This window comes from Thamnophis elegans, chromosome 9, assembly GCF_009769535.1.
Source record: "Thamnophis elegans isolate rThaEle1 chromosome 9, rThaEle1.pri, whole genome shotgun sequence".
Taxonomy (NCBI): Eukaryota; Metazoa; Chordata; class Lepidosauria; order Squamata; family Colubridae; genus Thamnophis; species Thamnophis elegans.
Window position 1 is genome coordinate 55,621,692 of NC_045549.1, and position 15,043 is coordinate 55,636,734.

At 36.8% G+C, this 15,043-nt stretch overlaps 1 protein-coding gene across 4 annotated transcripts in view; it reads left to right on the plus strand.

The window, feature by feature from the left end:
* Positions 1–15,043, plus strand: part of NEK1 (NIMA related kinase 1) — an 88,520-nt gene that overhangs the window by 33,005 nt on the left and 40,472 nt on the right. For 3 of the 4 annotated variants that reach the window (XM_032224125.1, XM_032224128.1, XM_032224126.1), the window contains 3 exons: positions 5,438–5,540; positions 12,493–12,576; positions 12,971–13,054. In XM_032224125.1, the coding sequence (XP_032080016.1) occupies positions 5,438–5,540; positions 12,493–12,576; positions 12,971–13,054 (271 nt within the window). The remainder of the gene's footprint in view (positions 1–5,437; positions 5,541–12,492; positions 12,577–12,970; positions 13,055–15,043) is intronic. The other variant, XM_032224127.1, reaches the window with a different exon arrangement.

Sequence of the window (15,043 nt, forward strand, 5' to 3'; positions counted from 1 at the left end):
AAATGTCAAAATGTGTAGTATGTGATATAATTAAAGACAAAACACGTTTATAAGTAATGCTATGCTCAATTGCTAACTTCCAATAATTCAAGTTTAATATATTCCATTTTAAATTATTCAAAATGCATCTAATGGAAAGAGGTCCTTTTTTTTTAGTCTAGTATTTATATTTCTTTTAACCATAGAACTCATATAATTGTCTTGGAAAGTCAGGCAAGCTCCTTTCCCCCCTCTGGCTTCACATTGGGCTGTGTGGCAGAGGGAGATGTTATTTGGATGAAATTCTGAGGACCATAAGTTTTTATTTGCCTACATGGAATGTTGCTGGTTTTAATTTTGAAACTTCTTTTTTCATTATATCTTAATGTCCTATGGTATATTTCTAACTAGTTTTTAATATGTTAATAATAAACACCATGGAGGAAGTGACATCCTGGTGTCTAGCAGCTGCAGGAGAACGGGCTCCTCGTCCCCTGCCCTGGCTTCTGCTTCTTCGAGGGCTTTTGTGTCCTGTGAGGTTCCAGGGGAGATCGCAATTCTCCTGCAGAGCCTTGGGGCATTTTTCTTCTATGTCACATCAAGAGAAGAGACAGCCTAAGATGGCTGTCACAAAGCTGGTGCCAGCTTAACATCCAAGAAGTGTGCTGGAGCAGTGTTTGGAACTGGGTGAGAAGAATTCTTTTTAATTCAAAGTGTAACCCCAAAAGAATATTCAGGAAAGAAAGACTCCTAATTACTCTTAAAGTGGCAGTGACCAAGCTATTTTTGAGTAAAACCTTAGAACGGAAGAGAAAAGAATTAAAGGAAGAAAATAAAAAAACTTGCTAAAATACAGAAGATTGAAATTGGGTGTTGGAAAGGCATTTTAAAATGCTGGAACTATTTATATAAAAGCTAATACCACATTTAAATTTTGGAGTATTATAGTAAATTTGTATAAAGAAGAAAGCTGATTTGAAAGCTGATTTAAGAGTGCCAACTGTTGATAAAGGAAGTTACAACATACCCCCCAAATCCTGGAAAAGACTTGGTTGTGGAAATTTAAGTGTGAGATGAAGAAAACCTAAATACTAAAAAGACCCCTAAAAGCTTCAAAATAAGACTGAACTGGCAGAGAGATTTATGAAGATTTCATTTTTGGACTAATTAGAGAAACAGATTTTGGGATACAAAATTTCTTGGACAGTGAATATTGAATCACTTGAGAAGTGGCTTTGAAAATTGAAAAATAGATTGTTGGACTGTTAGACAAAAAGAAAAAAAAGGAAAAAATGAGTGGAATCCAGGAAGAAATTTCGTCGTTAATCCTGGACTTTAAAGACACCTTGACAAGGATGTGAGGAGATTTTGAATAAAATGCAGAGCATAGATGAAAAGCTGGAAATTAAAGCATAAAAGACAAGGAGAAACCAGGATGCTCAGGAAGAGGAGGAGTCAACTGAAAGAGCAGCTGAAAAAACTGAACAGAGGAAACAACAAGCAAGAAGATGACAAAAAGGAGATAAAAATTAAAATAAGAATGATTGATGAAATAAATCAAGAGGAGAGTATTTTAAGGGAAATTAAACAAGAAATAGAAATACAGGAAGATTTTCTTGGGAGAGAAACAGGGGTAAGAGTAGATAATTTGAAACTTAGACAATGGAATAAGGTAGAGAAGGGATAAATATTTAAGAGGATTGGCGAAGCAATGCAAGCATATAGACTAGATCCAAGAGAAGAACATGGGAGACAAGCTAAGAAATGGAAAAATCAAAGCTTTAAAATGGGTGAAAGACGATGGATAAAAAAGGGGGGTGGGACTATTGCCTTAAAATAACAGTGAGATAAGTTAAAATGGGATTGGAAGTTTGAAAAGGGAGGGGGTGTGTGTGTGTGTGTGTGTATGAATTAATAACAATAAGGGAACCTAGGCCTTTAATGATGACAATTTTGAATATGTTTGACTAAAGTGTTAATGGCTTTAAAAATAACATAGAAATATTTAATAAGCAAAAGATTGAAGATTATAATTTAATATAAATATGTGTAATATTAGTATAACCATACATGTTTGTTAAAATGTAACAAATGTGACTATCAACATTTTAGTTGTAGTAAAAGGAATGATATGTAGAATTTGCATGAAAACAACATATTGAATTATTGAATAAGATAATAATTATAATTCAACAAAACAGGTGTATTGTTACTATTATTAGAATTATATAACTTGTCAAATTGTCAAATATAAAAAAATAATAAACATCATATCATCACTTAAATTTCTCCTAAGCAGTTTCACAAGTGTAAAAATTCAGTATTCATTGCAGTCTAAAACCTTTAATGAATAATAGTTCTGTGCAGTAGATATGTCTCTTAATACAGAGTTGATGTGTGTTTGTGTGAGTGTGCATGTGCATGTGCAAAGAGTAGCTCTTAATCTTCATATTCCTGTTGGTTGACACGCTGGTTAGTCTACTGGGAGTTGAAATCTATCGGTTTCAGAAGTAAAGAGATTTTAAAATGTTCAGAAATATTAAAACAATGGGAACCTGTTTTTCCTAGAATAAAAAACATGAAAATATTAGAATAAAATAATGTATGCTGCTAAGGCCATCCATGCCCCAATGCCTGCCTCATCTCATGGACGCGGCACTGGTGCATTGGTCAGCCTCCTGCTCTGTTGTGGCTGCCAGCAAGCAGAAGTGGACTGACAGCCATGTGAGGTCTTCAAGGAACATGACTATTAGAGCCACCGCCATGAGGCGAGGCAATTGTCATGGCACGGATGGCCTGGCTACAGGGGCCTTGAGGTAAACCAGTGTGGGACAATTCTGTCACTTGGCCTTCTGCTCTGGTGCTGCACCAGTGCCAGAAGAAGTGGACCAGTGACCACATGGGCTCCTGCTGCACTTGGCTGCCGCAGCTGCTAGGCAGTTATCAGGACGTGGATGGCCTGGTGGTGAGGGCTCTGATATAAGCTGATGTGCGTAGGACAGCTTCACACACCCCTCACCTTGTGTTGGCACTGCAAGCAACCAGACAGAATGGGGAGGTGGGTGGCTGCCAGGTGCTTAAATAGGGCTTATTTTGGGTTCAAGCGCAGAAAACATGCTAGGAATTATTTTTGGGATAGGTCTTATTTTCGGGGAAACATGGTAAGACAGAGATTCAGCAGACAGCCCAAATTTGCAAATGAGGAAAGCAAAGGCTCAGAATGAACAAAGACTTGCAACAAAAGTCAAAGATAATAAAAGAAAGAGATTCTTTCAACATATAAATAAGAAAAAGGTCAAGGAAACAGATTCACTTAAGAGAGAAGATGGCAAGGAAATAACAGCAGAGATAAAGCAGAACTGCGTAAATCATTCTTTACATCAGTCTTCATGCAAAAAAAAATAATCTTATAGCCCAACCTACCAAAAACATAACTAAAAGACAGACTAGAAATAAAAATAAGCAAGAAAATGGTTAGAGAACACCTACCTGAGCTTGATGAATATAAATCACTGAGATCTGACATATTGCATCCTAGAGCTGGCAAATGTTATCTCAGAACCATTGGGAACCATCTTTCAAAAATCCTGGAACATCGGGAAATTACTTGAGGATTGGAAAAGAGCTAATGTGGTTCCCATCTTCAAAAAAGGAGGGGAAAAAAACATCCAGGAAATTACAGACCAATTAGCCTAACATCAACACTTGGGAATATACTCACGTACACACTCTAGCAATCAAAAAATAGCAATCTGCAAACATCTAGAAACAAATACACCTACAAGTTTTTTGTCTTCTTCGGTGGTCAAACCAGCATCTATGAAGTCGACTGTGGTTATGGCAGCAATGGCACATAGTTATTTCTAATCTATTGTATTCTGTCTTTTCTTTTGAAGTAGAGGGCATGTGTGTTTGGTCGAAGGCCTCTACATAACTTCCATCACATTAATCTTCATCATCACTCATCTGTCCTTCATTTTCATCATAAGAGATAATATCTTCATTTGTCAGTATTGAAATGTCTGGAATACTTCTCTGCTTATATTTAGTGTGTCTTTGTCTCTCATAGTCTTGCCACTTTTGCCTTTTGAGTAGTCGTTTCTGCTCAGGCAATCTAGCAAACCAATCTGGTGCGAACCAAAAGAACCAATCTTCCTTCAGTGGTATCTTCATCTCCTTAGGGCAGGTACAATTAATGTGAACAACTTTTTTGCAGCTAGCAGGGCAGCCGAACTTGGCACACAGAACAATTTGACACTTGCAGTTGAGAATGTTAAACAGTTTCACAGTGAAAGTTTCTTTGACATCTAACTTTCCTTTACCAAAAGATATGTTTTTGGCTTGATCTCAGCTCTCTTGGATTTTGTTCACGATTGTCATTCATGAATTTACAGCAGATATCACAAAAGAACCGTTTGCTCGTTCCCATTTTTCAAGCACTTTTAGATCTACAGTATGTCTCTTGCAAGACTGGCTGCTGTATAGTTTCTATCATCATCACTACTTTATTCTCTCAACAGTAGGCCGTATCTGAGAATGTCTCGCAATGTTGGGAGTTCAGACAGCACAAGTCTCTGCCAGTCCCAAGTAGGTTGCTCATATGAGTGACTGTTGTCATCTTGTTCTTTTTTTAGAAGCCAGAACACTCACAAGAAATGAGGCAAGCAGTATTAACAGTGTCAGACAAAATAATGTTTAACCTGTGAAATGAAACAAACTAAAAATATTAAAAAGTTATAATATTTATATAGTTATTTACCAAGCACATCTAAATTATATGAAAGTAATCAAAATATCTTTACAATCCCCAAGGGATGTCACAACTTTTGAGCACCTTATTTTTGGAAATTGAAAGTTGAAAAATTTGACATGTCCTAACAGTAGACAGTCACTTGTCTGAAATGATATAAGGTCTCCTGCTTGATCAGGGGATTGGATTTAAAGACCTCAAAAGGTCTCTTCCAGCTCTATTCTGACTGACTGGTTGATTGAATATCCTTAAATTAGTACTTATATCTGAATTGTATTGCATTGACTACTAAGTGACTTTTTTAAACAGATGCTATATCTTGTGCTGAAAATTCTGCAGGTTAATGAACAATGTAACATATCAAATGCAAGAACAACAACGGGCAACACTAATCAGTGAAGGCTGAATTAAAATAGAGGATCAGCACTTAACAAGTAGCGGTCCAACTTGAATGGAACCAGTTAACAATCACAGTGACTTCCTTCTGTATATTTGTAACTGTTCCTTATAGAAATAGAATTTAATATTAAATTTCATATTTCATGTTAAAATGATTTATTTGTTTGAAATAGTTTATTTGAATTCTAATATTCTGTCTACTATTTTTATAAATAACTCAAGGCAGTGCACATATATAAAACTCTCTTCTCCTGTTTCCTTAAGTACATTAAGATGTATTAATACATTCAACTTTCATATTATACTCAGGCAAAAAGGATGGATAGCTGCAGAAAGAGCCAAACAACTTGAAGAATTCTGGCAACGGAAGCGAGAAGCCATGCAAAACAAAGCCCGTGCTGAAGGACATATGGTATGAAATGGTGGCATTCTACTGTGCAGGCATTTGAAGTATTTTTTTTTTTATGTTAACTCTGTTATCAATCTTCTATTATTTTTTAAATTAATAATTTTTATGACAAGACAAATATAATTTTTGTATCTTAGAATCTTGGTTAAACAGTCCATGAATTATAAATAACATTGCTTTTATTTTAATATTACTTATTGTCAGAAATTATTTTATTTCTATTATATCTTTCCCATCTTGCTTTTCATTTCCTTTAATACACAGTGATTGTAATTTGCACTTCATATGGTAATAATAGTTATAAATCCTTTTTATTTTAAAATGTAGTCATGTATGTCTGCGTGTATTTCCTTGAGAATAATTTCCTAACTTCTGATTAATCCAACTGCATTGTAAATTAATTTTAAAATTTGGGCAAACAAGCATTCTTGATTTTCCCAATAAGTTCCTTTTAATTAAATCGCTTTTTAAATTATACTCTAAGACTTAAGGTAGCAATGGAGAATTAAAATAGAAAAAAGAAATCCTTCAATATATATGGATCCTTGGCTTTCTTTAATACACCTAAAATAGATTATTCCAAAGTAAAGCTTTGTTCTAATTAAGATGTTTTACTATTTTATGATATAGGTTTTTATATATAATTATATAATCATTGGGCTGTTCACATGAAAACCATAGCTTCTTACTATACATTGTGTGCACGATTATTAGGCAAGCTGTATTTTGGAGGATTAATTTTATTATTGAAAAACTACAGTGCTCTTGCTCAGCTGGGCTTTGACCTGTTGCTGTACAGGGAGTCGTGTGTTGACACAGGAGGAAGTTCAAAGGCGGTGATTCCAGTCCCCAGTTGTCATCCGCTTGAGCGCCTCCTTTGTATCCTGACCATTCGTTTGGCCTGACCGTTGGTTGTGGGGTGAAATGGAACAGATGTTACATGCCGAATCATGTTAGTGTTGAGGAATGACTGAAACTCTTCTGCTGTGAATTGTGCCCCGTTGTCGGACACGGTCACATCTGGCAAGCCATGTGTGGCGAACAGCTGGTGCAACTCTCAGATGACTCTGATCATTGTCATTGGTGAGACCGGTGCAACTTCCAACCACTTGGAATAACTGTCCCCTACTATCAGGAACACCTGGCCCTGGAACAGGTCCACAAAGTCAATGTGCACACGAGACCATGGGAGCGTGTGATCTCCCAGTGGTGCACTGGTGCTTGTGGCATCTCCAATTCAGTTTCTTGGCAGGCCTGGCAACTCCTTACTTGATTCTCAGTGTCTTTGTCCAGGCCTGGCCACCACAAGTAGCTCCTGGCTAGAGCCTTCATCGAAACAATTCCTGGGTGCCCCTCATGTAGGGAATCCAGCACCTTGGAGTGAAGACTGGGTGGACTGATGACCCTGTTGTCCCAAAGAACACATCCCTTGTGGGCCGACAGTTAATTTTTTCTCAAAGCGTAATGCTGGAACTCAGGGCCTGGCCGGACCTCTGGCCATCCCCTTAACATCCAGTTGAGGGCGCGGCTAAGTGTTTTATCTGTGACGGTTTCAGCTGCAATGTCTCCTGCATGTAGGGATGCTTTAGGCAGGTCCTGGATTGCCAAAATACGACCCGCTGGGGCTGGATCCGGCTCAGTCTGTGGTAGAGGCAATCAGCTAAGAGCATTGGCATGACCCATTTCCTTGCCTGGCTTGTGGACTAGCCGATATGAGCATGCAGCCATGAAAATGGACCATCATAGCATTCGCAGTGACAGCACTGGTGGTGTCTGTCGGCTGTAAAGGGATTGAGCAAAGCTTTGTGGTCGGTAAAAATGGTGAAGGTTTATCCATATAAGAAGTTGTGGAACTTCTTAACACCAGCCACTATGGCGAGGGTTCCTTGTCTATCTGGGCATAGTTCCTTTCACCCAATGATAACGTTCTAAAATAATATGTGATGGGGGCTTCTCTACCACTTGGCATCCTGTGGCTTAGTACTGCCCCAATGCCATATGGCGAAGCATCATAGGCTAGTGTTACTGGTAGGTTTTCATTGAAATTAGCTAGGACGGAGTCCAAGGATTGCAATGATTTTACCGCCTTGAACACTTTGTCCTGGATCTAGTCTGCTCGATCAGATCCAGGGTGCTGTTTTGTCCAGAAAGCCGTGTAGCGGTTTTGCCAGAATGAGTGGTAGAAATTGAGCAAGTCGAGGAATGCTTGAAACTCCCCCTTGGATTTTGTTGTGGGGGCTTACTGAATTGCCTTTAGCTTAGCTTCAGATCGATGGATTCTGACAGCATCGATACAGAAACCTAGGAATTCTGTGGATTCAATGCCGGTCTGGCACTTTTCCTTCTTTAGTTGCAGGCCTGCCTCATGGAAACGTTGGAATACTACACAGAAGCGTTTCATTAGGACTGCCACTGATTCCCCTGTGATCAGGACATCATCAAAGTATGGGCAGATTTCGGGAATGTTCTCCAGTGTTCATTCCATAATACTTTGGAACAACCCTGGTGCTATGCTTATCCCAAACTGCAAATGGCGCACTCGGAATGTACCTCTATGTATGACTATTGTCTGTGCCTCTGCAGTAGTGTTGGCCACGCAGCTGCTAGTAGGCCTGGATGAGGTCTAGGTTAGTGAAGATTCGGCCTCCCTGGAATGAGGCGAGGATGTGACTTTCTACTGGTACAGGATAAGAATGCTGCTGTAGTGCCCTATTTATGGTGCACCTGTAGTCTGCGCAGATGCGAACATCCCTGTTAGGCTTAACTGGGGTCACTATGGGAGTCTCCCAGCGGCTGCAGTCCACAGGTTGGAGCACTCCCTGCTGAACTAGCTTGTCTAGTTCCACATCAATTTTAGGCTTGAATGCAAAGGGAACCCTGTGTGATTTTAATCAGATTGCAGTTACTGCTGGATAGAAGTTGAGTGAAATGGGTGCCCCTTTGTATTGTCCCATCTCAGTGCTGAATACATCAGCATATTGTTTTTTTATTTTTTTTATATTAATTTTTTTTATTTATAAACATGTAAAATACACACAAACAAAACTTAGACGTACACCACATTTACACAATACAATATGAACAGGAGCTTCCTGTTCTTTCTAATAGCAATTATCAATCAATACCGCTCACCTTATATTATTTCCCCTTCTATTATATTTCATTTGGATTTCACCATTCTTAACTCTCTTATTTTACTCATAACTATTATTTTTGAGTTTTGTTGTATTCCTTCATTGATTCTTGTTTCTCTCCTCCATACACCTATACCATTTTTCCCATATCTGGTAGAATTCTGATTCTTCTTTTCTCTGGATTTCTTTAGTTAGTTTGTCCATTTCAGCACAATCCATAACCTTTCTTATTATTTCATCTTCGCTTGGAGTTAATTTGTTTTTCCATTTCTGGGCAAAGGCAATCCTTGCCACCGCAATTATATGTAGTATTAAATACTGGATTTCTTTTTTGTATTTTGCAGACATTATTCCTAATAAAAAAAACTTCAGATTTCCATTCTATTTTTAACCCCTGTTATTGCCTCCAGCCAATTTTTGATCCTTTTCCAAAAACTTTTAGCCGCCTCATAGGTCCACCATAAATGGTAATATGTTCCGTGTATTGATTCTTATTTCCAACATTTTGGGGAGGCATTTGTTAAGATTTTAGCTAATCTTGTTGGTGCCAGGTGCCATCTGTAAAACATTTTGTACTGGTTTTCCTTGTATGCAACTGATAGTGTCATTTTTAAGTTTGTTCCCCATAATTTTTCCCATTTGTCTAATTCAATATTATAGCCAAAATTCTGCGCCCATTTTATCATTTGTTCTTTCACAATTTCCTCTTCCATTTTATACTTCAGGAGAAATTTATATATTCTCCCTATCATCTTTCTATCTGAGCTTTGAATAATTTTATCCAATTTGTGTGGTTCTTTAATTTTTTCTTGTCGTCTGTGTAGACCACTGTCTGTATGCTTGCCAATGCTACCAAGTTTTCAGCGATATCAAACATGGCTTGTCCACAGACACATAACAGCGTTGCCGCCTTTAGGCCATCGTCCATGATCTGGTTAGGCTGGAGATAGTTGAGCTCCACTGTTCCGGATGACTAATGTCGAACTCATTGAGTCTTCCCAGTTTAGCCATTTTGAGAAGGTTCCTGTGATGCTGGTTGATGCCTGTACTGCTGTGGTTGAAGCTGGATTGCACTTAGGAGTCCTGGGGAGGGACCCCTCAGGTGTGCCTGTGCCTCCAGTGTGTCTTATTGGCAGACAGGGCAGAGAGTGTGGTCCCACCAGGGCTTTTTTTCTGGTCTAACAACCAGTGATTTCAGCATGCCTACAGTGTGGCTTACTGGCAGGCAGAGAGTGAGGACTAGTCCTGCCGGGGCTTCATTACCCAACCTATCACCCAGTGACGTCAGTCTCTTGGTTAACAGCAGCTCTCTCCCCTGCAGCATCCCAACTTCGTTGCCATTGTTGTGTAGTGAGCGTCAGTAGGCAAGAACCAGACCAGCATAGATGCAACAGCTTTTATTGATTCAAAAATGGAGATGAGGAACTGCAATCAAATGCCTGTTATTTATACTCTAGGCCAACACGGCCTTAACCAATCATAAACTAGAACACCACCACCACCACCACCACCACCACCACCACCATATAATTGTTCTGAACCTCCTTCCAACAGTTGGAGTCATGGAAAGATTAGTTTCACTTTAGCCCAGTTCAACAGTCAGGGTCAACTAAAGGTTAATCCCATTTAGCATAACTATATACATTTAGTACATAACAAATATAGCCTCCCTTCTTTTCAATAATAGTCATAAATTAGGCCACACACCCTCCCTCATTACTCAAATACACATCACCTGATCTGCTTATATCCACTAAGCATTCAAGTTTATACAGCTTGGAGGTAGGAAACATGCATACAAAGGATGATATGGTCAAAATACCCACTTCCCTAATAATAGTGCACACGGTGTATGAACAAATCATGATGAGCTTCTCCCCTATTTTTCTTCTTTGGAATATGAAAATGGAAACCAGATTTCTATTTTTAAATCAGTCATGGAAAACTATGATTTGCCTGGAATTACATGCAAAAACTTCTACCATTCTTTGTATTTAAAAGATGTAAAGATAAGCACTGATCACTGTGGCTTGTTTAGCTTATTTGAAACTTTATTACACTACACTGTATTTTAATTTGGTCTTTGTTACCTTTCTCTCCTGATTCCTTCATGAATCAACTTTGTGTTCTAAATTTATTGTAGTTCTGTATAATGCTCAATATGGAAATAGACAAAACAGGACAGTGGAGTAAGATGGTTCACAGTTTTTAATTTAATTTGTTACAGTTAAATATTTAATTGAAAAACCCTTGAATTGAAAAATTCAAAACTTCTAGTTTTCTCCTTCGTTAAGGGCATTTTGTTTAGTACCACAATTCCTCTGCAATACATCCATTATACTTTATAGACATTTGTTCATACCTTATAATAATTGCTAGCAGTTTTATATTAACTCTGAAGGTCAGGCCTAGCTTTTAGAGGGGAATGTAATAAACAAAAAAAGAATATCATTTTCTTTTTTTAGCCAATTTCAATAGGTGTCATAAATGACTATAAATAAGTGAGAAATACTTGATGGCAATCATATATACTCTTAAATATACACAGATGTCTTTAGAGTACAGTGGAAAAACCAACTGATCAGCTTAATAATATAGCCACAATTATCTGAATTTCCATAATTTATCTTGATAACTTTTTATACCTTCAACCTATCACCATGAAAATTCTGGCATTATTAGCTGGTTGGAATGAATCAATTTTACTAAGGCTTAGCTTGAAGTTGTGCATCCGCTGTCTGTGGAGTGCAATGAGATTGTCAATCTGCTCTAAAAATTTCAAAATCAGATATTTTGTATTAGTGAAAGAACATAAAACATTTTAAGGTGGGACAGAGAAAAGAAAAATACATTTGCCTAGGCACATTTTCCTAGCATTTATGTGAACATAGTCCTCTGGGTAATAAGGCTACAATTTTGCATTGGATAAGATTGTACCTTTTTTCTTATTTATATCCCTTGTAGTAAATTATGTTTTTTCCCCATTAGTATAAGAGTACAGGAATAGTCTGACGGTGTAATTGCTGCACTGTAACTTAGTACCAGCATATGCAAATGACATTTTTGCTCTGCACTGCATAAACCTCTCTTAAAAATACTTTTGAAATATGCAGTGTTAGGGCTAAAATGGGGTATGAAAAGCTCAATTTTATTAAATTTATCTTCATAATGTTTATATTTAGAAAATAATGATCTAATTACCTTGACTACAGATAGGAAGTAAAGATTCATTTTATACTATTTCATCTATGAACGAAGAAATATTTGTTAAGATTTGAGTACTGATCCAACTATAAAAAGATTAATTTTTTATTGCTTTTTACAAAATAGGAAATGGTGTTCATCACATAGATCAGAGTAATGAATATGATATGAAAAGCAATAATCTGATTAAATGAGCAATTCATAGAAAATGATAATTCACTAAATTAAATTATATGTACATTTTATTCAAAATATTTCCAAACTTAACCACTGTATTAGCTATAATATTCAGTTGCTATGATATGTATTTATATTATGAATAAGAATTCTGAAAATATTTTGAAATTGTCATTGAAATATTTTCAATAAGTTATGGTGAGGGTTTTTTTGAGATAAGCAAATATTAGCAATCAGCAAATATATCCATTGATTTTACAATTTTAAAGGAAATAACTAGAAAATAGATAGCAAGAAAAATGGAAGAAATTTGGTGATTAAGAACACATTATTCTTTAACCTTTTTATTCATTGATAATGATCAAATGTTGATTGATGTAAGACTAGATAATATGATGGCCCTAGCTGTTATTGAATTTAATACATTAAATGGTGAACAGGGCACACTGCAAAACCTGACAGCTATCTATGGAGGCAGGTCCATTTCTTCAAGAGGAAGAAAAGCCAGAAACAAGGAGGAAGAGGTACGCTTCCTGCATGTTTTCTGCCTTCATTGCATACATAGAATCCCATTCTCTGCCTCATTTTTTCTGCATGGACATATAATTAAAAAAAGCTTCTTTAGAGTTTTAATTAGTATAAACAGACAACTGTTAGAGATGGCCCTTTGGCAAATTATTGTATTCATTATCTAAATTCTGTCACCAGAAAAAGGTAATTTGTTTTCTCTTAAAAACAATCAAATTTCATCTCCTCTGACAGTAATTAACTACATTTCATGATACATCAGTGATGTTTCTGCTGAATTTACTTCTCTTCCAAAAGAGACTTGACACATTACTAGTTTGGGGAATTTGAAAGAATCAGCATTGCTATAACTTTCCTCAAGCAGAAAGGTCTCTTTTTATTTTCTTTTAGGAATACTTGACAAGACTGAGGCAAATTAGACTTCAAAACTTTAATGAACGTCAAGAAATAAAAGCAAAACTTCGTGGAGAAAAGGCAAGTTATTTTCTTTTTATTTAGAGTAAGTGTAAGTATTTGCAGTGGCTCATGATCTTTTATGCTGTTTGGGTTAATTTAAAAACCTCCGTATAAGAAATTAATTCAAACCCTGGACCTCTGTGTTTTGTGCTTCTGCTTATTCTGCGGTCTGTTAATTCAGAAAGAAGAGGGTATCAAGAGGGGAAAAGAGGTTTCCCCATTCACCATGTAGCCTCCCTGGGGTTATTTCTTTTTTTTTTTTAATGAATATTTTTATTTCCATTTTCATTTTCATAACACACACTCACATGTATACTATACATAGCCTGTATCATATGGTATTAAATAATAATTACATCAGTTCCTCTTGTCAACAATGCCCAGAAAAATAGAAACCCATTATAGCTCTTCTGCTCTCCATACACCTCTCTCTTCTACCACCCTCCAACTTTCTATCTTCCCTCCATCATCCTTTTCTACTCTACTTCCCCTCCCTTTCTACTACTCCTCTCTCTACAATCCACTCCTCCTTATCCTTATGAGTGACATCGAGTTGGCCATGCCCACCCAATCACATGACCTTACCTAGTCATGCCCACCTGTTCACATGACCGCCAAGCCACTTCCATCCGGTCACATGATTGCCAAACCACTCCCACCCGGTCACATGACCACCGAGCCACTCCCACAAAACAGGCCACACCTACAGAATAGGTTCTAAAAAATTTTGAAACCCACCACTGGGTAGAATGTTCCAGACTTGTGTCTAAATCTCCAACATTTGGGGGATAAATTTGGGTACATTTTGGCCAATCTTGCTGGAGGCAAATGCCATCTATAAAACATTTTATAGAGATTTTCTTTGTAAGATACTGCCGTTGTAAATTTATAATTTCTTTCCCATAGTTTATCCCATTTTTCTAACTATATATTATGGCCAAAATTTCTTCCCCAGCTAAACATTGTTTCCTTTACCGTCTCTTCCTCCATTTTATATCTTAAAAGAAAATTATATAATCTAGTAATCATTTTTCCTCCTATTCCTAATAATATTTTACCTAATTCCATTTGTTTCTCGTGTATTCCGTATTGTTCCTGATCTTTTTTAAATCTTGTTTTAATTTGTAAATAGGGCCACCATTTCATATTTATTCCTTGTGTTTTCAGATCTTGTACTGATTTTAGTTCTCCTTTTTCATCTAAGAGTTCTGCATAACTTACCATTTTGCTGAGATCTGTAGTATTTGGATATGTCATTGCCTCCATCGTTGATAACCAGATTGGGATTTTCACATAGTGGGTTTTTTTTATTTTTCTCCAGACCTTAAACAGGGCATCCCTTACTATGTGTCTCTGGAAGTAGGAGTGATATTTATTCTTTCCCTCCCAGAGGAAGCCATGCCAGCCTAATTGGAAATCATGGCCTTCTAGCATAAGAATTATTTTATTTTTTAGTTGAATCCAGTCCTTGAGCTATGTCAGGGCTGCCGCCTGATATTAAAGCTCCCAGTCTGGAAGGCCAAAGCCCCCTTTGTTTCTATTATCTTGTGGTAGTTTGTATTTAATATGCAGTTTTTTCCCTGACCAGATAAATTTGAATACCATTTTATTTAGTTGTTCGAAAAAAAAATTCTCTAATCAGTATTGTTTGGAAAAAAATAAAGTAGCTTGGGTAATACATTCATTTTAATTGTCGAGATTCTGCCAATTAGTGATATCTGTAGTTTAGTCGAATTATCCAAATCTTTTTGTATTTGTTGTAGCAATTTATTGTAGTTATCTTCTTTTATTGTAATGCATTATGCCGATAACAGTATTCCCAAACATTTATTTTTCTTGGCCCTCAAAATTCCCAGTTTCTCCTCCAGTTCTTCATTTTGTCTTTTGGTTAAATTCTTAGTTAATATTTTAGTTTTCTATTTATTTAATTTAAGCCCTGCCACTTTACCGAATTGGTTTATGTCTTGTAATAATATTAGCACAGTTTCCTCTATGATAAATGCTAGA